The sequence below is a fragment of the Liolophura sinensis genome, chromosome 8 (genome assembly GCF_032854445.1).
Source record: "Liolophura sinensis isolate JHLJ2023 chromosome 8, CUHK_Ljap_v2, whole genome shotgun sequence".
NCBI classification, from domain to species: Eukaryota; Metazoa; Mollusca; class Polyplacophora; order Chitonida; family Chitonidae; genus Liolophura; species Liolophura sinensis.
Window position 1 is genome coordinate 4,076,492 of NC_088302.1, and position 25,010 is coordinate 4,101,501.

The 25,010-nt window shown below is 39.4% G+C and overlaps 2 protein-coding genes across 2 annotated transcripts in view; one reads left to right on the forward strand and one right to left on the reverse strand.

Moving 5' to 3' along the window:
* LOC135472433 (NBAS subunit of NRZ tethering complex-like) overlaps positions 1-12,109 on the reverse strand; it is a 60,244-nt gene extending 48,135 nt beyond the window's left edge. The window contains exons 1-16 of the mRNA XM_064751933.1: positions 12,011-12,109; positions 10,285-10,348; positions 9,928-9,970; positions 9,384-9,464; positions 8,945-8,992; positions 8,435-8,612; positions 7,960-8,048; positions 6,231-6,528; positions 5,158-5,229; positions 4,604-4,732; positions 4,067-4,130; positions 3,451-3,500; positions 2,237-2,380; positions 1,763-1,938; positions 1,067-1,136; positions 735-860 (exon numbers count right to left, since the gene is read on the reverse strand). Of these exons, the coding sequence (XP_064608003.1) occupies positions 735-860; positions 1,067-1,136; positions 1,763-1,938; positions 2,237-2,380; positions 3,451-3,500; positions 4,067-4,130; positions 4,604-4,732; positions 5,158-5,229; positions 6,231-6,528; positions 7,960-8,048; positions 8,435-8,612; positions 8,945-8,992; positions 9,384-9,464; positions 9,928-9,970; positions 10,285-10,348; positions 12,011-12,109 (1,731 nt within the window). The remainder of the gene's footprint in view (positions 1-734; positions 861-1,066; positions 1,137-1,762; positions 1,939-2,236; positions 2,381-3,450; positions 3,501-4,066; positions 4,131-4,603; positions 4,733-5,157; positions 5,230-6,230; positions 6,529-7,959; positions 8,049-8,434; positions 8,613-8,944; positions 8,993-9,383; positions 9,465-9,927; positions 9,971-10,284; positions 10,349-12,010) is intronic.
* A 525-nt stretch (positions 12,110-12,634) lies between these two features.
* LOC135473777 (phosphopantothenoylcysteine decarboxylase-like) lies at positions 12,635-22,737 on the forward strand. Its single transcript, XM_064753670.1, has 5 exons — positions 12,635-12,669; positions 20,835-20,930; positions 21,262-21,390; positions 22,088-22,256; positions 22,559-22,737. The coding sequence occupies exons 3-5, from the start codon at positions 21,274-21,276 to the stop codon at positions 22,642-22,644; spliced, it is 372 nt and encodes a 123-aa protein (XP_064609740.1). The 5' UTR covers positions 12,635-12,669; positions 20,835-20,930; positions 21,262-21,273; the 3' UTR covers positions 22,645-22,737.
* Positions 22,738-25,010: the final 2,273 nt, after the last annotated feature.

Below are 25,010 nucleotides of genomic sequence, written 5' to 3' on the forward strand. Positions count from 1 at the left end.
TTAATTTGTGTTTTATGCAGTAGTCAAGAATATTTCACCTATACAACGGGAGGCAGCATTATGGCAGGAGGAAACCTGGCAGATCCCAGTGGTAACCTATAGGCGTCCATTTGCTAGTAAAACATCCCATATACGTAGAGGAAAACAGCACAGTTGGACTTCTGGGTCAATGCACTGCACGAACATGTTAACCACTCAGCCACGGAGGCCCAACAGGCACCTTCGTGGCAGCTGGTTAGCGCATTAGCGCAGTGTAATGACTCAGGAGCCTCTCACCAATGCAGTCGCTGTGAGTTCAAGTCCAGCCCATGCTGGCTTCCTCTCCGGCCGTACGTGGGAAGGTCTGTTAGCAACCTGCGTATGGTCGTGGGTTTCCCCTGGGTTCTGCCCCGTTTGCACCCACCATGATGCTGGCCGCCGGCGTATAAGTGAAATATTCTTGAGTACAGTGTAAAACACCATTCAAATAAATAAATAAATAATGGATGCCCAATGTGCTGTTTTAAAGCCACAACTAAGAGCTTGATTTGGGCCCTAGATCTTCAAGGGCCAACTGGATGCAGGGAGGAAAAAAAGTTTAATCCAATGAGCTAATCAGTTCCACATCATGCAAACATTCCAAAGGAAACCTAAAAAAGATTACTTCTGATTAAACTGCAAAAATCTTCAGACCAAAAAAACAGATAAAAATTAATTTTGATTCACAGTTACGTATTTTCAGCAAAGCAGATTACCAGGTAGTCTTGTATGGATGCCACAGACACAGGTGCTTTCCTCCACTGTCTCTGGTACACCTTGTCACAGTCCAGGCCGTAGGTCCGCGCCAGGGCCAATGCTTCTCCGTACTCCTCACAGTTTATCTATAATGTTCAGCAACAACTTAATGGGATGACCAGACAATGAGACTGTCAGTACTGTTACAGCTGTTGACTGAGATTCAGTTAAAGACCATATAGAGCGAGTTGACAGGCTGGTTATATTTTGTCATGTAAATACGCATGCATGTGAACATTTTTTTTAGGATACTGTCAACAACAGATTTTCCAAAGCCAGGTGGGTTTCCTACCTTTTTATCATATAATTCCTCTGGAGTGGTAGATTTCAGCCTCACCAGTCTGTATGTTCTTGTGACAAGTCTAAACCATGGAGAAATTGGAGGGTTGAAAAAACAAACTTTAAGTCTATTTAGATGAGAAAATGAGAAATTAAATCACCACAATTCGCAGTATAATGAATTTTTTCTGGTAACTAATTACAAGTACATGTAAACCCATCAAATCATCCTGCAATTTCACATGAGTTTTTCTACCTTTCAACACAATTCTACTTTATCAACATTATTTTGTCATGAAATATTATATGAAAAAATGTACTCTAATTCCTCAATTTTTTCACATGTGAAAGAGCAAATTTCAGAGCAATTTTTGAATTGACTGTGGAGACAAAAATATATTGGTTGGTTTAACGAGTTTCAGGGCATCATAAAAATTAAAATTTTATCAGTCTAAGCAGAATAATGTGGTTAGAACATGCTTGAATAAACGCCTTGCAAACATGCAAAATGTTTGAAGAATTACAGCATAGAGGAAAATGAAGGTTATATAATAATATTACTTCTGGAGCTGAAATCCAGTAAGATATCCTCCCTTCCAAACAAACCTTAGAGCATCTTCCGAAGATGTGTCACAATAAGGCAACTTGACTAACTTCACAAAAATATTAGGTCAAAAACAGAAGCTGAATACAATACAGGTATATGTACCTTGGTCGCTTCCTGGGCGGCTGAAATCGATCGCTGTCTGTGATGTAATAAAGCATCTGTTTGGTCAGTTTGGTTGTCTTGGTAACCATGGAGGTGTCTTCATCATCACTGTCATCATACTCCTCCTCATCCGTGGCCACTAGGCGGCGCTTAAGTGAGGGGAACTGACATTCACACTGTATAAAATGTCCACAAATAGCTCAATCAAATGTAAAGGAATCATCATTAAACGTTCAACACTACACTGGCAACATTTTTGGCTTGGAGAAAATGTTAACCAGGAAACACCTTCCATGTATTTGGTTATTTATTTTATTTGACTGATCTTGTGGGATTCCCACGATCCCAGAAACTACTCTGTGACAGAGTTGCCGAAATATCTTACATAACCAATGTCACCTATAACAAAATAACAACCATTCTTTCCACACATCTCCAAAACATTAAATAATACAGAGAGTGTTGTAATCTCACCTCCAGGCTAAGGAAGCCACCATTCTGGGTGTCTGTGATGTGAGGGGAGGGCTCAAACCACTCAGGAGATGTGCCCAACAGATTCTTCAAGGTCTGGATAGAGGAGACGGACACCGCCCCACTGCAGCGAGCCAAAATCACCTCCTGTCACAACACAGAAAAAAGGTAAACACAACACACAAAACAATAGTAGACAAAACATAAAACAGGTAAATAAAACATACAATACAACATGTAAATACAACACACAATACAACATGTAACTACAACATACAATACAACAGGTAAATACAACACACAACACAACAGGTAAATACAACTTACAATACAACACACAAAACAACAGGTAAATAAAACATACAATACAACAGATAAATACAACATACAATACAACATGTAAATAAATACAACATACAACACAACATGTAAATACAACATACAACACAACAGGTAAATACAACACACAACACAACAGGTAAATACAACATACAATACAACAGGTAAATACAACACACAACACAATAAATAAATACAGCATACAATACAACAGGTAAATACAACACACAATACAACATACAATACAACAGGTAAATACAACACACAACACAACAGGTAAATAAAACATACAATACAACAGGTAAATACAACACACAATACAATAAATAAATACAACATACAATACAACAGGTAAATACAACACACAGCACAGCAGGTAAATACAACATACAATACAACACGTAAATACAACACATAAAACAACAGGTAATACAACAAACAAAACAACAGGCAAATACAACACACAAAACATCAGGTAAATACAAAACATAATACAACAGGTAAACACAATACATAAGACAACAGGTAAACACAATACATAATACAACAGGTAAAAGCAAAAAAGTACAAGAGGTAAATGCAAAAAAAAACAACAGGTAAATACAACACATAATACAATAGGTAAATAGAACACACAAAAACAACGAGAAAACACTAAAAAAAAGCTAAACAACGCAAAAAGCAACAGGTAAACAATGCTTGCTGAAATTAGCTGAAAGAAACCTATATCTTTAGTATAACTGTACATTAATGACATTAATCCTATTTTAATTACAAAGTATACACAGCCTAGAGTTCAGACTACATCACAAATGTAGTCAACACAATTGCAGTTAAAATGCATAAACTAAATATACCTAAAATAATATGACATTTACCTTTTCTGACCACCACTTGACGTCGATCAAGGTGCGTAAGTGTATCATATCTGAAATAAAAACAATGGCAGTTTAATGTTCAAGTTTAGAAAATGTGTTAACATAATCTTCATACTAGTCAGCATTGATGAAGGCTTTGAAAGTCTACTTTACTGGCCATGATTACAGGTTCACACAAGGAAGGGTTCTGGGGAAATGACCGCAAAGACTTCCAGCTTCTGACTTAATCACAGCAGCAGGATTTGGGGCTTCTACCTCATTCGTCGGAGGCTGATCAACTGTGGCCAGAACAAGACTGGCCTGAACAACACTATGAGCAAGACTGTGGCCTGAACAACACTATGAGCAAGACTGTGACATGAACAACACTATGGGCTGAACAACTGTAACCAGAACAACACTGTGGCCACAACAACACTATGGCCTGAACAAAACTGTGGTCTCAACAAGATTGTGGCCTCAACAACATCGTGACCTGAATACTGGCAGGAACCCAAGTTTTAGAATTGCCCTAATATTGGATACATTCCTTATAAAATAACAATTCCTTGATTTTGGCCCTAAAATTTACGGAACTCAAAAACGAACACACATTAAGAGAATTTGTATGACCTACCTTTCAAAACTTTCCTCTTCATGGGGTTTTCCATAAAATCTGGACTGATTTCATCATGGTCTGGCTGTCAAATATCAGAAAATAAATAAGGTCATCATACATTTTAGCAGGCTGTGACCTTCTTATATTCCTCTTTGAAAATTACCATTACTTGGTCTATCTCTCTCGTGCAAACATATATGTATAAGGTTTTCTTTCACTTAGCACACTTGATTTCAATTTACCATATTCAAAATCCCATTTCACTGAGTTTCACAAATCCTATACCTATCCATAGTTTGACTAATGCAAGCTTAGTATGATATCCATGTAGAGTTAAATGGAAATCTTTATCATCTAATGTAAACACTTTTATTTATACTGCACAACTTTATTCACACATAGATGTAATTTAGTAGACAACAAACACCTTTTTTCAAAACTTAAAATGACAAATACCATTTTGAGCTGAAAAAGATATGACACAAATACTAAGAATTTTAACTGAGCACTTTCGTCCACAAAGTAATTGTCTTGCCCACACCCCTGTCCACAAACCTGTTCCTCATGTAGCCATGACTTTCGTCTTCGCAGCGACGGGACATCCCAAAGACAAAGCTTCCCTGAATGGTGGATTGTCACAAGGATTTGGCCGTTTGGGGACAAGCACATTTTAAACACCCCATCCTGATAAAAAGAAAGCATCTTGACATTTGAAGAGCATGTTGTGACAGTAACTTGAACTGTTCTGTATATAACATAAATTATACTTTTAGCACTTTTTACAATAAACACAATCTAGTCACTTGAGTCTTTATCCTAGCTTTTATCTTCAACAATGTTCAATGTTTCTTTTGTTTCTCTGCACCTATAAAACAAACAAATTTGATTCAATAATATTTGTAAACTTTACTGTTTTTTTAAATTGCCACAAAGGGAAGCCATATGTTCTCACACACATGTATGCTGACATTTGTCTATATGGGTCCTAACTTTTCAGCTGTGAAAAATTCTTTTCTAATGTATGGTACATTTGTCTCTTCTCACAGACATAAAAACAACCCATGCCTACATCTGCAAAACCACATACACACAGACCCATACATACTCACTGGGTTGTAGCCATACCAGCTGTAGAAAGTGAAATTCTTCAGTCTCTTCATCACTCCATTATGCTGTTGAGCCTACACAGTGAACAGAAAGTGATTTGAGGGCTCACACTGTGCACCAAAGGGACATACGGAATAGCTCCACACCACTGTGACACCGTAGGTTTGATGGCAGATATTTACTTGATGCATGTTTTAAGTCGTACTCAAGAATATTTCACTTATACCACAGACACCAATGTTATGCTGAGAGGAAACTGGACAGAGCCCAGAGGAAAGCCACACCAATCTGCAGATAGCTGGCAATCAGTGTTCTTATTGGTGAGAGGCTCTTGGATCATTGTGCTGGGAGGAAACCGGGCCTAGCCCGGGGGAAACCCATGACCATCCACAGGTTGCTGAAAGACCTTCCCACATACGGTCGGAGAGTACATCTAAGTAGACCATATCTCAAAGAATATACTTTATCACCATAACAATCCTTTTTAGGAATCTGAACTCTTCACACATAAAAAGACACCCATATACCATCATAGAATAGTTGTAACAAAAGACAGCAGCAATGTTACATGTACATACCCAAAAACAAACCAGTCACTTGTAACACAAAGTTCAAGATGACATACGCCTGGTAACCTGACATGAAGAAGTAAGGGTTACTGTGGCCTGCTTCAAGGACACTTTCTATTATCTGGACCGTAACATGAATTGTACATGTGATTCACAAGACACCACCAGCACAATACATGACTTCTGTGTTCTGATGAAGTGACGGCCTAAACTGTGACTTCACAATGCTGCTGTAGGCAGGGGACAGTATGGACCCTTGCCTCAATATGGATTACATTACTGGCAGAATCCACGGGTGGAATTTCATCACTAATGTAACGAATCAAATAATTATTTTTTGGGTTCACGATTTTAGAACATTCCATTGAATGTGTAAATGTAAAACTTCACATACTACACGTATGTGAAACATATATGTGAGAACAAAGGGACATAACTCAGGAATAGTTTCATATCATTTGACACAATAACTGGCCCAAGTCCAGCCAAGCCAAGGTGTGCTTTACCTGATAGAGATCCTCTGAGTAATCCGTGACTAGTTTATAATGAGGGGCATCTGACAGCATTCTCCATGCAGTTATCCCCTCCTGAACCGCCCTGTTTGGAGATTGTTCCCCTCTGCTACAGTCCCCACAGCCACCTATGAGCAGCAGGTTAAAGCCTGGGTGGTGGGCCATGGCACTGACACCCAGGGGGTAGTGGGAACTGAACTGGAATGTGTGTTTCAGCTTGTACCCTTTCTCTCTGTCCAGGAGGTATCTCTTCAGGGTGCCGTGGTAGTTGATTACCAGCAGTTCTGCTGACCTGTGAACAAAATCAGGGTTGGGAGAGTTCGGTGGATATATAGAGGAAAAATAGATTTCCATATGAATACAAACAAGCCTTCAAATCAGCAGCTGACATTGGGCTAGATTGATGATTGATTTATTTATTTCTTTATTTTACTGACCGTACACAGGAAGGTCCTCCAGCAACCTTCAGATGGTTGTGGGTTTCCCTCAGGCTCTGCTTGGTTTCCTCTCACCATAATGCTGGCCGCCGTTGTATAAGTGAAATATTGTTGAGTACGGTGTAAAACACCAATTAAGTAAATAAATAAATAAATAATTTCATTGATTTAATTTTAATGTCATACTCAAGAATTTTTTATTTATTCTGTAAGATAGCTCTGTAAGCTGTAAGATAACATCTACTTAGCTCTTCAGAAACACTCAGACTATATGGAAAGCTGTAAATTATACAAATCCAACAAATGCACTATTGTTAACTGCCTATTGCTGACAAAAATAGGCATTTTCCCAAACTACAACATCAGGTGGGCAATTTTTTTTGCCCACCCCATCTGTTACTAAGGAAGTCATACAGTCTCTAGCTTTCAGACAGCTTTACAGATTATGAAGCCAGTCAGGTTTACAGGTGCTGGAATCACCCTCTGAAGCCTTGTGTGACCCACAAAAAGCTGGGTCAGCTGGGCCACGACCACGGTCAGCTAGGGGACGCTCAGCTGTAGGAAGCAAAAAGTTGATACCCATAGAGACAGCAAGGGACCCACTGATGATTTATTTATTTGATCGGTATTTTATGCTGTACTCAAGAATATTTCACTTATACCACAAAACACCAATGTTATGCTGAGAGGAAACTGGACAGAGCCCAGAGGAAAGCCACACCAATCTGCAGATAGCTGGCAATCAGTGTTCTTATTGGTGAGAGGCTCCTGGATCATTGTGCTGTACTAGCACGCTACCCCTTGGGTCATGGAGCTCCCAACCCCTCAACTCCAAACTAATAAAGAGTATGTTACAACATCTAAGATCAAAGTGCCACATCACAAACAAATAATGATAATGAAAAAAAAATTTTTTTTTCACAAAAATTTATGCATTTTAAGAACCTAAAACATAAAAAGAAGCATTTGTCTTTGATCTATTATTCTATATCTACACAAGGGTTCTGAAATGGGGAGGTGGCATATTTCTTAGTAATCCTGTGAGGTAGAGCTATGGTGAAGCAAGAGCTTGAGCCATTGCTTCATCAAAAATTGATTGTAGCGCAACTTCTACGATGTTAAAATGTGTAAGTTTCTCCTGTAATGTTACTCTGTTTTTAATGTGATGTCATAATAGTTGGGAAAGGCCCTTTTGTTTGTCAGTTAAGTGGCATCAAGGTCCTACTACCGGGGCTTTGACATGTTCCCAATTCTGAAGAGCACATCCATTTTTCGCATGTTCATACCATTCTGACGTCTGCTGACTGTCCATGAAGACAAGGGAGGCCACTGCTCTGCTCAGGTCCTGGGAACTCATCGGGGTGGGAGGGCTTTCCTGCACAATTCAAACTACAGTGTTTATACCTGTACCTTGTTCATTCATTAATGTCAGTTATGCTGTTATACACTGGGTTAAAAATGTCCGTTAAGACTGACTGTGCTAAAGTGATGTAAGTGAAAACTTCCAAAGCAAATCACTCAGGCCTGAGTATCTGACAAACTCTCCCATTAAACTGGAAATGACACTGAACAATTATAAGACAATATCTAGAGCTGTTTTAGTTTGGGCAACTGAAAAGCACTTTAAACCAATATTTTGATCATTTGTAAGTTTTGTTTTCATGCAAATTTCTTTCATGTATAGATTTAAAAGCTCTCAGATAACTTCATTTTGATATGCATTTTATCAGAATGCCGGAAAGTTAGTATGAACAGCCTTACCCCAGGGATAGACATGAGCTGGGTGCCCACCACATCAAAGACAGTGACCCTCCCTGTACTAGAGGAGCACGCCACCATGGTGGAGTCCACGCTCCAGGCGGTCTTCCTCCACTGAGGGTAGGGATCTTTCCCCAGGATGCCACGCCCAACAATAGTGCCAAACTCATCACGGGCAGTCCTAGCAAATAAATGACACAAACGCATCAGAGGTGTGGTAATGCTGAATGATACAGGTGGATGACCAAGAGAATACACTGAGTTTCAGTTTAAACACGCAATATTTCTGCTGCAAAATTTGGATCCAAAATGACTTTTTCTGTGCAAGAAGGTTAAAGAGTTAAGGTGGAGCATGCCTCACTGGCTAGATTGATTGACTGATTAGTGTTTTAGGACATATTCAAGAATATTTCACTTTAAAGATGGTGGCCAGCAATATGGTGGGATGAAACTGGGAATGGCAGAGATCAGAATGTTTGATTCCCTACTCACTTTGGTTCACCTTTCACTCACCTGATCTCTACACACTGGTCCTGTACCACGGACAACACATTGCCATCACTATAAAGACACAAGAAACATCATTCTGTTAATTATACAATATTATTTTGTCAATTATACAATATCATTTTGTCATTATTAGACGCGAACAACATTCATATTTACCACTCAAACTGTATTCATTAATAACAAACAAAAAAGAAGAAAAATCGGACGCAACCTGCTAACAACAAACGCAGATATAATTGTGCATAAACACAGACTCACAATCTATCAATTTAAACCTCCAGTGATCAGGAGTAAAGATCACGAAGACGATCTATGGTCATAAAATCAGCGCAGAAACACTATATCCCCATTATCTGTCAGACAAAGTTGTAGATGCCTTTCAGTACCATCCTGATTGCCTATGTTCTAATATTATAACTAGTGACGGTGCACCAATACAAACCTGCTGAGAGCAATGTGCCAGTTGATCTGACTGTTTATCAACTTCACGAGCTCTGAAGGAAGTGAACACGGGCTATCATTTCTACAAAAAAAAATGAAGTTCAACATAATAAAAAACATGGGCTGCTATTCCTGGAAATGGAACATACATGAAACAGTTTGGACGGAAAGCTGACTGCCAATACTAAACAAAAGAAATGCACATATTAAAGATAGCTGCATGCTATATAATATCTAAAGGATACAAATGCAAGTAAATAATTAATAATGTACCAAGAAGTGCAATGGCATAAGATTGCTCCAAAAATTGTAATGATCATTTGATAATGAATACTTTGTTTATTATACTCTACCTGGATGGATCAAACACTAAATCTGGTGGCAAAAGGGTATTTATTCAATAATTCTTCACACTGCATGACTAACAAGAAGTGCCTTTAACATAAATGGTTTCAATATAAATAAATATTCAATGATAAATATTCAATGATAATTCATTTTCAAAAACACAAAAAAATTGCTATTGAACAATTACATGCACTTACTTTGATGACAATCCTAATGTTCTGAGGGAAGTCCAAACAGATCCTGGAATAAAGGCAGAGAATAATTAAGGTGTGAAATACTAGCATACGTATTTGCGTTATTTTACAACTGACAAGTTTCAGTGTAATGTGCTCGAGTATTACACGTGCATATAGGTTGATGTATATAGGTTGATGCCGCCTTTCAAAACCACAGCTCTGAGTCCTGTATATTTATAAATAGTAATCAATATTTTCTTAGTAATTTCTGAAAGCTGATCATGAATAAATTTCAATTACCCTCAATGTCATAAAATGACTTAAATCAATACTGAATAGTATCTTGAAAACCATTTAATTCTTAACTTGTTCACTTACGCTGAGTGGCTGAAGCCAAGCGTCCAATAACAGAAGTCTGTATCTTTTCCTTTTGTGCACGAGTCTGTGACAGAAGCAAACAGGTTTGCTAACCGTTATGTCAAATATCTCACCAAAAAGACATACAAAATTAGCAAAATAATCTACTTATACTGTACAAAACACATATCTACTGCATTTAAATTTCAGTATGATCACAACCTTGTTCATCTTATGGACTATGGAGCTGTCTTAAATTCTCACATTCATTGTTACACCAAGTCCATATGTGTTTCTCAAAACAAAAAACACAGAAAAGAATGCTGCGGATTACAAACCTGAACCTCATGGTAACCAAACTCACCTCTGCTCATTTCTATATCATTTTCTGGTTAAATCTCTGTTATTATCTTCTTAGTTTACTACCTGTGAAACCCTGTGACAAGTTATTTGAGAGGCAGGGACTCAGTGTTGGGATGAATGTCAGAATTTTAAAATTCAGCACACAACATATCTAGGTGAATTGTAACATAAAATAGGTAAAATTTCATCATGAACCCTTTTTGGATGCACACAATGGTTTAAAAGGCCAACACTCAGTTAACTTCTTTTGTTACAAGCCTTAACATGAATGCCACACAGTTTTAAAGTTTCTCTCAGCAGATTTTGGCCCTGTATTCCTGTCTTTTTATAATTTTTTTAGGCCTTTATGACTTATCTCATGTGCAACTTGCATTTACTTTGAACAATTCTACCACTTTTCACTCCCTGAGAAAACGTAAACCTGTTTCAACCCTTTATCTTAAACTTCAAGCATCAGTGTCCAGATTTAGCTACTTGTCCTTATAACCTGTTTAACAGTATGTTACCACGATGGCTTCTGAAAATTGTAATTATGACTTTAAATCCACCAAAAACAATAGATTTACTACCCTAGCCGATCCCCAACTGGCCGCCTGATAAAGCTCAGCGGGTGACATCATAGATGGCCAACCCAAGTCTAGCTGGTCTATATAACCTGGGAATTTGTATCAAAACGATGTCATTTTCAAGATGGATTTACTCACTGGAAGCCATCATGAGGCTGTATCTGCTTTTCTTCCACTTGACCGACATACCAAAGATTGATCAAACTAATGGCGAATGAACTTCTGCTTTGTTTTACCCCCACCAATTCCTATCACCAGTGTTTGTATACATGTACATATATTTAAAGTCTAATTTTAACTCCTTGGTGTTAAAATTTAGCTGCCTGCCAGGATTTGTTTGGGTGGGAATAAAACCCTTCCATCATGTGTCATGAATCCAGGCTTTCCTGAGAGCCAAATCATCTGGAAACTTGAAAAAATATCCAGGGTCGACCTGTTTTTACAACCATATGCAGAATAGCAAACTATTTCGTGGAGAAATTCGATATGTTTGTTGTGACTTAACAACAACGTTAACTCGTTAACTGGTGATTTTAATGCCATTGTACTCAGATTACTGTACTTTTCTTTCAAAACTGTTTACACTCAATTTAACAATATATACACGTGCAGCTAATCATGAATAAACAACCAATCTGGACACTAATCCTTTAAGTCAAGAAACATACAGTGTTCGATTCAGGGAGGTGACACTGACTGTCCAACTCAAGTTCCCAACTACCCAAGTTACGATATAGGGGGTTCAATGTACAAATGTAGACAGGTGAAAACAGGGGATCATGTATTGTTCGAGAAAATCATTTAACACATAAACGTACAAAGCTCTCTGGCTCCTGGGGCCACTCTGCATGGATTGTCAAATCGTATAGGATGTTGTTTTCGTCCGACTTATCCACGTCGTCTGCACTTGACGCCATCTTTATGACTGAAATAATCTCCAACCTGTCAATGTCCGATAGGATTTTCTTTACTCCTTCACTTGTTGTTAAGGTTCTGCAGAATCTTCAAAAATATTTTGCTTTTTTGTGTTGATAATCAGTCGCTTCTCAATGTTTTATCTTAAAGTGTACCTGTGTTTCATTAGAGGGTATTTCTTCATGGCGTGCTCAATTTTACAAAAAGGGGAGATCAATTTGGTGTTGAAAAGCTGTTTTACACTGTTAGCAATTTACTAGTATAAAAAGGAACAAAGATATATTAGAAAGTAATATGTATGAATTGAGTAGTATTAGGACGACAGCAGAAATGCTAATAAGAAAATATATTCTGCTGTACTTAATGGTATCACCTGTAGAATAATGGTATCGGCCAAATGGATTCCCCGACAGGGGGAATCCTGAACATGGCCGACGACGCAGAGAACGTTGCTGTGGCTAACGTGCCGCCCAAAAAGAACATTTTGATCGGCTGCACAGGGAGTGTCGCGTCGGTTAGAATTCCAACATTAGTTGACGTTCTGGAAAGACTGCAGTTTCCAGTAAGTGGTATTTGAGCTTCTTATGTTATAATGTAACAAGCTTCTAATGCTGTCCGAGAACTCTTACTTAGTCTTAAAGCTACCAGTGCCTAGCTCTGTAGGGCTGTGATTAAGTATTCTATCACAGCCCTGTCTTGTTCCATAAGCTTACCTTGAACACCCCTGTGCTTTCTTGCTGGCTTCAATAAACTACTGCTAGGCACCAAATAATTTGTTTGTCCGTAGTCATAGTCGTCTCAGCTATCAATTCCACGTACATGTAGGTGTTCCCATGTGTCATCACTAATGAATCCACACAAGCATGAATCTAGTGGAAACTGGATAAATTCTAGCTCTAACTGCCATGTTTGAATGCATGAGTACAAATCTAGAACACCATATAAAATGATGACTTTCTTCATATTTCACTTAAAACAAAATTCGTCCTGGATGCGTTAATTGAGAATATGTTCCATTTGCCCAACACTAATTTACGCAAAGGTCATTCACCGCCAGGATTCTAACCCGATTTTTTAACTAGGCGATGACCCAGCTTATAAATTTTGTTCTTGAAACCACTTGGACGGGATCTAAACTTCAACATTCAAGATAAGCCCTCTTAGAATGGTAGATAAACAAAGTACATGCCAATTTATGCCTGTGCTACAACATCGTAAATTTTGTAGCCAACCCAGGATTCTACCCAGTTGTAGTTTGTGCCAGTGTTTATCTACTGTAAAACCCAGAAATGTCATACACAAGTGACATTACATTCTACCTTACATCAGATTTATGACATGTACATGGGACAGTTACATTGTAAAGTGAGTTGCCAAGTACAATATATCACAGTAAAAATCATGGGCATAAAGGTCAAGCACTGGCAGGCATACATGCCACTTAAATAAGCTTTCAGTAATTCTATCACATAGAAGCAGTAGGACAGGTAACTCTATCTGGGGTCAGGTTAGGGGTGGGCAGGGGTAGAGGCATAAGGTCTTAGGTCGGGGAGCAGGTAGTTTTGGTGGGGGAAGAGTTGTCGGTGTTGTATTTTGGTGATAATGTTGTCCATTCAAATATAAACGTCGCATCTGCATGCCATAGATAGCCATATTACTGACAATAAAATTTCACATAAATGGTAAGTAGCACAGTCTTTTTCTATGTAGGGACTCCATGATTTCTACCTTTCTCAATTTAATGATTATGTTCTGAATGTGTTCATGCAATTCTCTTTCTAAATGTTAGATATATTAAAAATAGTCTCTTCTGTTTCAATGCTTTATGTTCTCAGTTTACAATAATTTTCTAATTAACTAAATTAAAAGCATACAAAATCCAGTTTATGAAAATTTGTCTTTTTACAAGCATATATTCTTTAAGTGTTTAAGTTGTGCTTCATTGAGAGGTATCTGATGACACAGTGTGGTACAGAGAGTTGACAGTTGCCATCAATTTAAGCAGCAAAAGTACTGTGAGACTGACAGATGTGAAATGAACTCCAAGACTTTGTTTGCAGCATTTTACATGCACATCTTTGAACAAACTACCCTTCAACAGAATGCTCACAAAGCATCCATTTTTGTCAACAGTACAGAGTTGATATCCGCAAAGTAGTATTGACTGAATAACACAATCAAACACCTTAAAACCAGGGTGTACTAGCAGGTACTGTGCTTTTCACAATGAGTACCTGAGAAGGGGTTAGATTCTAGGCATGCCTGAAACCATCAGAAAAGAAGGGTGCAGTACCATGGATCAGTCTCTTAACTTATGGCATTATTCCCGAATTAAAATTTGAATGTGAATGCTAATTTTCAGTTTTATCCTAAAAGTCTAAGACATCTCTACTCATTAAAATAAAAAAATCCTATGGCTTGTAACCATTTTAGCACAGTTAACTGTTTTGAAGTTTAGATTAAGTGTGACTTAAATCTAAGACATGTTGTTCTTGGGGAATGGATAGCAAAGTGAGTGTACAGTACTTTGACTGCCACATCAGCTACCAGAGAGCGCTGTGCTACTTCTGTGCACAACGAAATCAGTGATGATAGGATGTCACAGAATAACGGTCTCATGGGCTAACAGACCACCTGTCTAGTAACAGGTTCACATAGTGTCTTTGGACCAGATCAGTGGGCATATGACGGAATGCTCTGTGTGACCAGCGACATGACGGATGACTTTTGCAGTATAATGAATTTCACATATGTCAAAAGGCTCATGTGATAGCGTTAACAGCTTCAATTTACGAAACCAGTTCCTGCAGCCAAATGGAGCTGATATTTTTAGGATATAGCCGAGACAAAATTGGGCAAGTCATTCCGTAATAGCTCATTTATAGTGTCCCTGCTACAGACGACCTTTCCGTAAGGACGGAATTGACCAATCTGGTGGGATTATGACCTTTATTCTAGAGGAAATCCCAAGCAAACGATTCATATGTTTGGAAGTAGAACAAGTTGAGAGATATATCGCCATGTCCATAGGCCTGTATCGCCCGCCAGGCGAGAATATGGGACTCTTCATCAAATAACCATATAAAATAGAGAATATGACAGAATTTTGTTTTTATTATTAAACCTAGATATTGTCTCAGTGCATCATCTGCCAATACACACCGTTTTGCCTGGTAAAAAAGCGTAAAAACATAAATCAGTTTTAAATCCGAACACGATACCGCGATAGATTATGCAACATAAGCAAATTGATTGCTTTTGAAATGCACATGGACAAGTGTATCCTTCTGCCTATACTCTATTGGACAAGTGTATCCTTCTGCCTGTACTCTATTGGACAAGTGTATCCTTCTGCCTATACTCTATTGGACAAGTGTATCCTTCTGCCTGTACTCTATTGGACAAGTGTATCCTTGTGCCTGTACTCTATTGGACAAGTGTATCCTTCTGCCTGTACTCTATTGGACAAGTATATCCTTCTGCCTGTACTCTATTGGACAAGTGTATCCTTCTGCCTATACTCTATTGGACAAGTGTATCTTTCTGCCTATACTCTATTGGACAAGTGTATCCTTCTACCTGTACTCTATTGGACAAGTGTATCCTTCTGCCTGTACTCTATTGGACAAGTATATCCTTCTGCCTGTGCTCTATTGGACAAGTGTATCCTTCTGCCTATACTCTATTGGACAAGTGTATCCTTCTGCGTATACTCTATTGGACAAGTGTATCCTTCTACCTGTACTCTATTGGACAAGTGTATCCTTCTGCCTGTACTCTATTGGACAAGTGTATCCTTCTGCCTGTACTCTATTGGACAAGTGTATCCTTCTGCCTATACTCTATTGGACAAGTGTATCCTTCTGCCTATACTCTATTGGACAAGTGTATCCTTCTACCTGTACTCTATTGGACAAGTGTATCCTTCTGCCTGTACTCTATTGGACAAGTGTATCCTTCTGCGTATACTCTATTGGACAAGTCTATCCTTCTGCCTATACTCTATTGGACAAGTGTATCCTTCTGCCTGTACTCCATTGGACAAGTGTATCCTTCTGCCTATACTCTATTGGACAAGTGTATCCTTCTGCCTATACTCTATTGGACAAGTGTATCCTTCTACCTGTACTCTATTGGACAAGTGTATTCTTCTGCCTGTACTCTATTGGACAAGTGTATCCTTCTGCCTGTACTCTATTGGACAAGTGTATCCTTCTGCGTATACTCTATTGGACAAGTATATCCTTCTGCCTATACTCTATTGGACAAGTGTATCCTTCTGCCTGTACTCTATTGGACAAGTATATCCTTCTGCCTGTACTCTATTGGACAAGTGTATCCTTCTGCCTATACTCTATTGGACAAGTGTATCCTTCTGCCTATACTCTATTGGACAAGTGTATCCTTCTACCTGTACTCTATTGGACAAGTGTATCCTTCTGCCTGTACTCTATTGGACAAGTGTATCCTTCTGCCTGTACTCTATTGGGCAAGTGTATCCTTCTGTGTATACTCTATTGGACAAGTATATCCTTCTGCCTATACTCTATTGGACAAGTGTATCCTTCTACCTGTACTCTATTGGACAAGTGTATCCTTCTGCCTGTACTCTATTGGACAAGTATATCCTTCTACCTGTACTCTATTGGACAAGTGTATCCTTCTGCATATACTCTATTGGACAAGTGTATCCTTCTGCCTATGCTCTATTGGACAAGTGTATCCTTCTACCTGTACTCTATTGGACAAGTGTATCCTTCTGTCTGTACTCTATTGGACAAGTGTATCCTTCTGCCTGTACTCTATTGGACAAGTGTATCCTTCTGCGTATACTCTATTGGACAAGTGTATCCTTCTGCCTGTACTCTATTGGACAAGTGTATCCTTCTACCTGTACTCTATTGGACAAGTGTATCCTTCTACCTGTACTCTATTGGACAAGTGTATCCTTCTGCCTGTACTCTATTGGACAAGTGTATCCTTCTGCCTGTACTCTATTGGACAAGTGTATCCTTCTGCCTGTACTCTATTGGACAAGTGTATCCTTCTGCGTATACTCTATTAGACAAGTGTATCCTTCTGCGTATACTCTATTAGACAAGTGTATCCTTCTGTCTGTACTCTATTGGACAAGTGTATCCTTCTGCGTATACTCTATTAGACAAGTGTATCCTTCTGTCTGTACTCCATTGGACAAGTGTATCCTTCTGCCTGTACTCCATTGGACAAGTGTATCCTTCTGCGTATACTCTATTGGACAAGTGTGTCCTTCTGTCTGTACTCTATTGGACAAGTGTATCCTTCTACCTGTACTCTATTGGACAAGTGTATCCTTCTGCCTGTACTCTATTGGACAAGTGTATCCTTCTACCTGTACTCTATTGGACAAGTGTATCCTTCTGCGTATATTCTATTGGACAAGTATATCCTTCTGCCTGTACTCTATTGGACAAGTGTATCCTTCTGCGTATACTCTATTGGACAAGTGTATCCTTCTGCGTATACTCTATTGGACAAGTGTATCCTTCTACCTGTACTCTATTGGACAAGTGTATCCTTCTGCCTGTACTCTATTGGACAAGTGTATCCTTCTGCCTGTACTCTATTGGACAAGTGTATCCTTCTGCCTGTACTCTGTTGGACAAGTGTATCCTTCTGCCTGTACTCTATTGGACAAGTGTATCCTTCTGCGTATACTCTATTAGACAAGTGTATCCTTCTGCCTGTACTCTATTGGACAAGTGTATCCTTCTGCCTGTACTCTATTGGACAAGTGTATCCTTCTACCTGTACTCTATTGGACAAGTGTATCCTTCTGCCTGTACTCTATTGGACAAGTGTATCCTTCTGCCTATACTCTATTGGACAAGTGTATCCTTCTACCTGTACTCTATTGGACAAGTGTATCCTTCTGCGTATACTCTATTGGACAAGTATATCCTTCTGCCTGTACTCTATTGGACAAGTGTATCCTTCTACCTGTACTCTATTGGACAAGTGTATCCTTCTACCTGTACTCTATTGGACAAGTGTATCCTTCTCCCTGTACTCTATTGGACAAGTGTATCCTTCTGCCTGTACTCTATTGGACAAGTGTATCCTTCTGCGTATACTCTATTAGACAAGTGTATCCTTCTGCGTATACTCTATTAGACAAGTGTATCCTTCTGTCTGTACTCTATTGGACAAGTGTATCCTTCTGCCTGTACTCTATTAGACAAGTGTATCCTTCTACCTGTACTCTATTGGACAAGTGTATCCTTCTGCCTGTACTCTATTGGACAAGTGTATCCTTCTGTCTGTACTCTATTGGACAAGTGTATCCTTCTGTCTGTACTCTATTGGACAAGTGTATCCTTCTGCCTGTACTCTATTGGACAAGTGTATCCTTCTGTGTATACTCTATTGGACAAGTATATCCTTCTGCGTATACTCTATTGGACAAGTGTATCCTTCTGCCTGTACTCTATTGGACAAGTGTATCCTTCTACCTGTACTCTATTGGACAAGTGTATCCTTCTGCCTGTACTCTATTGGACAAGTGTATCCTTCTGCCTGTACTCTATTGGACAAGTGTATCCTTCTGCCTGTACTCTGTTGGACAAGTGTATCCTTCTGCGTATACTCTATTAGACAAGTGTATCCTTCTGTCTGTACTCTATTGGACAAGTGTATCCTTCTGCGTATACTCTATTAGACAAGTGTATCCTTCTGTCTGTACTCTATTGGACAAGTGTATCCTTCTGCCTGTACTCCATTGGACAAGTGTATCCTTCTGCCTGTACTCTATTGGACAAGTGTATCCTTCTGCCTGTACTCTATTGGACAAGTGTATCCTTCTGCCTGTACTCTATTGGACAAGTGTATCCTTCTGCGTATACTCTTTTGGACAGGTGTATCCTTCTGCCTGTACTCTATTGGACAAGTGTATCCTTCTGCGTATACTCTATTGGACAAGTGTATCCTTCTGCGTATACTCTATTGGACAAGTGTATCCTTCTGTGTATACTCTATTGGACAAGTGTATCCTTCTGCCTGTACTCTGTTGGACAAGTGCATCCTTCTGCCTATACCCTATTAGATGACTACCTTGCCAACAGGTTCTAGCCCTCCTTTGGCTTTTTCATTAATTTTATAATTGTTTATTTGATTGGAGTTTCACACTGAAGAATATTTCAGTTATACGACGGCAGCCAGCGTTATGGTGAGCCAGTATCGATAAGCTTAGCATGCTGGCGTAGCAAGTGCCCTTGGACCCTCGTATCAATGACCGGCCCGGATAGCACAGTTGGTTGAGCATCGGGAGTGGTAGATCTAGGATCAATCCTGGGTTGAGTCACACCTAAGACTTTAAAAGAGGAAGTTGTAACTTCCTCGCTTGGCGTTCAGCATGAAGGGGATAGTGCAACGACTGGTTGACCCGTATCAGTATAATGGCTCGGGCGGGGCGCCTTACTTGCCTTCGGTAAGTCGTCTCAATGAAACAGCACTAGATAAAAGGGCGGTGGAAATTAGTCCTGCAACAAGGAGGCACTTTTACATACACCCTAAGGATTCCTTCGTCGCCGTATGACTGAAAAATTGTTGAGTATGACGTTAAACCCCAAGCATTCACTCACTCACTCATATCAATGCAGCTCAAGCTGGCATCCTCTCCTCGTAGGTGGGAAAGCCTGCCAGCAGCAACCTACGGATGGTCGTGAGTTTCCCCCGGGCTCTTTCCATTTTCCTACCACCATGATGCTGGCAACCACCTTGTAAGGGAAATATTCTTGAGTATCGCGTAAAATTGCGTCAAAGCAAATAAATCAATCAGTCAGATCTATACAAGTGATCGAATTCATCTCTCCTGTCTCTATAGGTCTTTCGTATGTGTCATATTTGTAACACTAACGATAATACCTGCTTAGCGAGCTATAGATGTTTACTTGTTTTGTAAACCTGAATGTACACACTGGATCTATGTGTCTTTCTATCTGTCAATTTTCCTACATCCAGGCGTTTAATCATATCATCAACTAAACAAAGGATGGATCCCTATATACATGTATGCCTACTTTGTCTAGTAACAATATTGATGCTGATAGGCCTACATGGAAAAGTAAGTTCAATGCATTAGATAAGGATAACGCTCCAAACACAGCTTTTCTCGGTGATGCAGTGTCAGATTCCACATCTTCGGTGGACCCCTCAGTACGTACACCCCTGACATCAGTATACAGTCTATACAGTGTCTGCTATGGACTACCCATGAGTGCTATACAGACTTTAAGGGCCGCAGACACATTTTTAGGATACCAATTAAGAAAATGATATGATGGAGTACAGAGTATCGTCCCTTAGTCTTTAGTGCGGGCATTTGTACAGTTGACTGTGTTGGAAGTTTTAGCTCTGAAAATTCTTTCACTTTAATCTCTTGTTCAATGTATTTAACAGCACTTTTCCATGTTTTGTATCTTTCAGGTTACAGGCCATTGTCGATGCCAAGTTGAAAGTTCTGGCAATGTTAAGACCAAACTGACAGGCTACTGAAATGGATGCTACTTGGTTAATATTGACGGGTTACTGAAGTGGGTGCTACTTGGTTAATATTGACGGGTTACTGAAGTGGATGCTACTTGGTTAATATTGACGGGCTACTGAAGTGGATGCTACTTGGTTAATATTGATGGGCTACTGAAGTGGATGCTACTTGGTTAATATGTCTTGTTTCTGTATGTTTTATAGGTGGAAGTGCGCCTTGTAGCCACGGAACATTCTCTACAGTTCTTTGACCGGGGTCAACTGTCTGTCCAGGTGTACAGAGACGATGATGAGTGGTCTGTAAGTAGATGTGCATGAATATATGTACCAATCAGAGGTCACGATACAAAGAAACTCAGCAAGTTTGTATATCGTTCTAAAGAAATAGAGCATTTTCTGGTAGTTGAGGAAGAAATCTTGACAGTATTATCATCTTGTCTGCCTTAATGCTCTTGTTTACTTGGTGTAGATTTATCTTTGAATGCTTTTGAGATAAAGATATATTCACTGAATCGCCCTTATACGAAAAGGGAAAATATTATTGGTTTGATTTGTGTAATTTTTGTAAAAGTGTTACAATAATGACTGCTTCAAATTGTGTGTTATTTTTCACTGACGGATTTTTATGCAGTCATGGCAGAAAATGGGTGACCCTGTTTTGCATATAGAGCTTCGTAAGTGGGCGGATATCTTCGTTATAAGTCCCTTGGATGCTAATACATTGGCTAAACTTGCGAACGGCATCTGTGATAATTTACTGGTAAGTAGAACTATGCTATGTTGTAAGGCATTGATAAGTCACATGATAAAATACTTTAAAAAATACTTTGAAAGCAGTCGGTTGGCTGAGGTCAAATCCACGTTTGTTCTCACCTTGAGATTTGCTACATTCCATATTTGTTCACATGTTACGATTCGTTGTACCAACTTAATTCCGTAGTTCATTAAAATCAAAATGTGCGAGAAGTCAATCGATTTATGTTAATCCGAGGAAATCACATGAAATAGAGCTTGTTCTATTTTGGCTAGTCACATGCAACGAGTAGATAAAATTACGAAGACATCATCTCAGGAGAAGTATTTCGTGATACAGTTTATATAATTCGAATTCCTGCCTCTCAACATAAATTTTCTTCAAAATGAAAGGACTGACATGAACACGGGTTTATTTGATAAGCTAATATGCAAATCTCTTTTCCCTAACATTGGCATCATGGCAGTTATTCGTACTGCGATGGTAATAATGGAAGGAAATACTGGATGCCCATTTTGGGAATTTTGTGACCTGACATCACATCGTCGAAATCATGAAAATTTAGCTTATGGATATTTTTTTTACCATTCCTGATATCCATCCTAGAGACACCTGAAATGCTGCTGCAACTTCAGCCATATCCTCATTCTCCGCTAAGAAATTATTTTTGAACTTACCACACTATGTGTATTTTGTGTTTCAGACGTGTATTGTCCGGGCGTGGGACCGACGGAAGCCGCTGCTGTTTGCCCCAGCCATGAATACTAATATGTTTGAGCATCCTCTTACCAGTCAGCAGATCAGTATTCTACAGGGCTTTGACTACACCTACATTCCCACTATCTGTAAGACCCTGGCTTGTGGAGACACGGGTGAGACGAAAACTACACTCAACAAGAATGTAAAAGCTCGAAGCAGTTTTATATTTGTTTTTTCTCTCAGTATTAAATAACGTGTTAACTCAACAATTTATTTATTATCAACTGAGGCTTCAGTTTCCACCGGAATTTCACATTTTGACGGCCTCTGTAACATTTGTTCATAGTTGATGTAACTTTGTAAACTAGACATATATTACACCCCCAGACTTCATGTCCGACGACATGAATGTGATCTTGTTTCATACTGAATGTGCACCCTTTGTGAATTTTTACCTTATATTTTATGTTCACAGGAGCGGGAGGTATGGCAGAAGTCACCACAATAGTACAGAAGATCATAGACGTCTTAGAGGAACTGCCTCAGGCCAGTCAAACCTAATCTGGTGACTTCGTTCATTTATGGATTATGTTATGTTGTATATTTGGAGCTCATAGTGTCATTTTATCTGAATAAAAGAGTTATTTTAATACATCTCGATGTGATTGAACACTGTTTATTTCCTTGATTTAGAAGACCTGCGGTATTTCTTTTCAAATGCCCACACCATTGAATTCAGTTTCTTCCTAGACTTCTTCCCATGGCTTAAATCACGTTTGTCAACGTTTAGACTATCAAACAAAAACAGTGTCTGTTACCCCATTTTTACTGCTTGTAGGGCCTGGGTGAAAATAAGCATTCGGTGACGCTTCTGTGATCGTTACGCAGTAAAACATTCGTTGAAAACCACTCGTCTTCCGCCAGTATGGTGTACATATCTGAACGTCAGATGTGGAAAAGTTTGACATTAACTTGCCAAAGGTAGGTGGTTTACCCCAGCACTCCACTTCCTCCACCCATCAAAACTGATTGCCATCGTTTAAGTGAAAAATTCTTTACTTTGGCTTTGAACAACAATCAAATGAATCATACTGAATGGATGTCAATAATAATGTGGGTTTTTCCTTAGCTGGGTGTCTTGACTAGACCTATTTCAGTCAGGCAGCACTATGCACATGATCACACTTATAATCTGGCCACAGTGTTGAAGATGAAGTAAAAAAGCAATGTAAGGAAAGAAGTCGTGGGGAAGCAAATAAAGTATTTAAAGAAATGCTGAATAAAACAGGATATATGACTAGGCCATGAGTACAAACTGCATAAAACGTAAGACCGAAACAAGCTGCAATTAAGACAGACTTTATTTTTATTGGATTAACTATAATTGACGTAATGGTATGCCAAGGTTCAGATTTGTTATGTTATGTGATTGTTCATTCCCACAGATACTTAATTTAATTCTCTAGTGAACTGTCACTTTTAGACACATGTTCCCAGCTTTCTCTTTTAAGCAACTGCTTCCGTACTGTACGATGGAGGACGTACGCCGACCCGATCATCTTGGAATCCAGGTTGTCGTTGAGGTCGGCAATATTGATGGTCGGTAAGCAGTGGTTTCCGGGAGATGGTGTCAGGGCGAAATGGTTATCATGGTGGACTTCGTCTTGGTGGACAACAGAATCACTGTCTGTCAGACTACAAAGACAATTCATAGTATGTGAAGACTGAAGCACTTGACAGTAGATAATATTGTCTACTGATTTTATTAGTGCTGATGCATTGAAGAGTGGCTTCTGGATTTTAGCTGCGACAAGCTATCGGTCGGACTATAGTACTATAGTAGTAGTAGTATTTTGCGGGATATCACGATTTGAATATCTTGTGTGTGTTTAATATGTGTGCTTTTACTTTTTGAGCAAATAATGACTTAAGAGAGAACTTTCGGTCTTCTTAGTCAACTGAGATGAAGTACGTACCTGTGTCGGCTGTGCACGCCTGTGGGTGTGGAAACTGCAGAGGACGACACGGATCCTTGCTCCACCTGGGTGGAACTTGGACAGCTGTCTGTGTCCAGTAGACTTTCGGCTGTTAGACTACACTGGACCTGCAAGGAACATTCGCTGGCAGATTGGACAGTACCGCTGGACAGGGTCGTGTCCATAGGCTTGTATCTGGGAGGCCTTCTGTCTCTCAGGAAGACTTTTATATCCTCAGCGAGGCTGTCCCGTGAACGCTTCTCTTGGATCGAGTCTACGCTGGTGCTTTTATTGGGTGGCAAGCTTCCTTTACGTTTTCGTTCCTCGGGAAGCTTGGGAACTGGGGAAATGCAGCGGTCACTCTCGATGACTGTGCTTTTACTGGAGCGACAGCCGACTTCTGGCAGTGGACTGGTAGATTGTCGTTTCCGGTGTAGCTTGTCTTCTGCAGAATGACCTTCACCTTGTAGTTTACCTGATGCGGTTTTAGCTGCCTTAACATCGGTGGCACGAGAAGGGTTAACTTTCTTTATTAAGTTCCCGTCTTTGATTATGCGTCGCTTTTGGATCATTACTTTCCCGGCTTCTGCTCTGTCACCATTTTCTCGGCACTTAAGTTTCCTGTGCTTTGCTGAAGCTTTACATGCTATCAGTGTTTTGGTGTCCTTGTTGCTGAGTCGCCTCTTGTCGCCACATTTCATAATAAAGGTAATTCTTTGCCTTATTTTGCCGGCACCGCTCGACTGACGCCGTTTTTGACGATGGGCTGAGGCTAAACAAAATGATTTGCGCATGTCTTTGGTGGACTTTGCACTGATTGGTTTCCTGACAATTGTACAGGTCTTGGGCACTCGAGATTTGCAAGTTGCTGAGAGCACCTTGTTACTTTGTAGCTTGCGCCTACCTTGAAGTGTCAGCTTCTTAAGAGTCTTTGTAACGGTCTTGTTTGTG

Excerpts from the sequence above, each read along its gene's own strand:
- LOC135473777 (XM_064753670.1), top strand. The coding sequence starts at position 21,274 with ATGGGTGACCCTGTTTTGCATATAGAGCTTCGTAAGTGGGCGGATATC. Across the intron at positions 21,391-22,087 it reads GCATCTGTGATAATTTACTG|ACGTGTATTGTCCGGGCGTG; the intron begins GTAAGTAGAACT and ends TTTGTGTTTCAG. Across the intron at positions 22,257-22,558 it reads CCTGGCTTGTGGAGACACGG|GAGCGGGAGGTATGGCAGAA; the intron begins GTGAGACGAAAA and ends TTATGTTCACAG.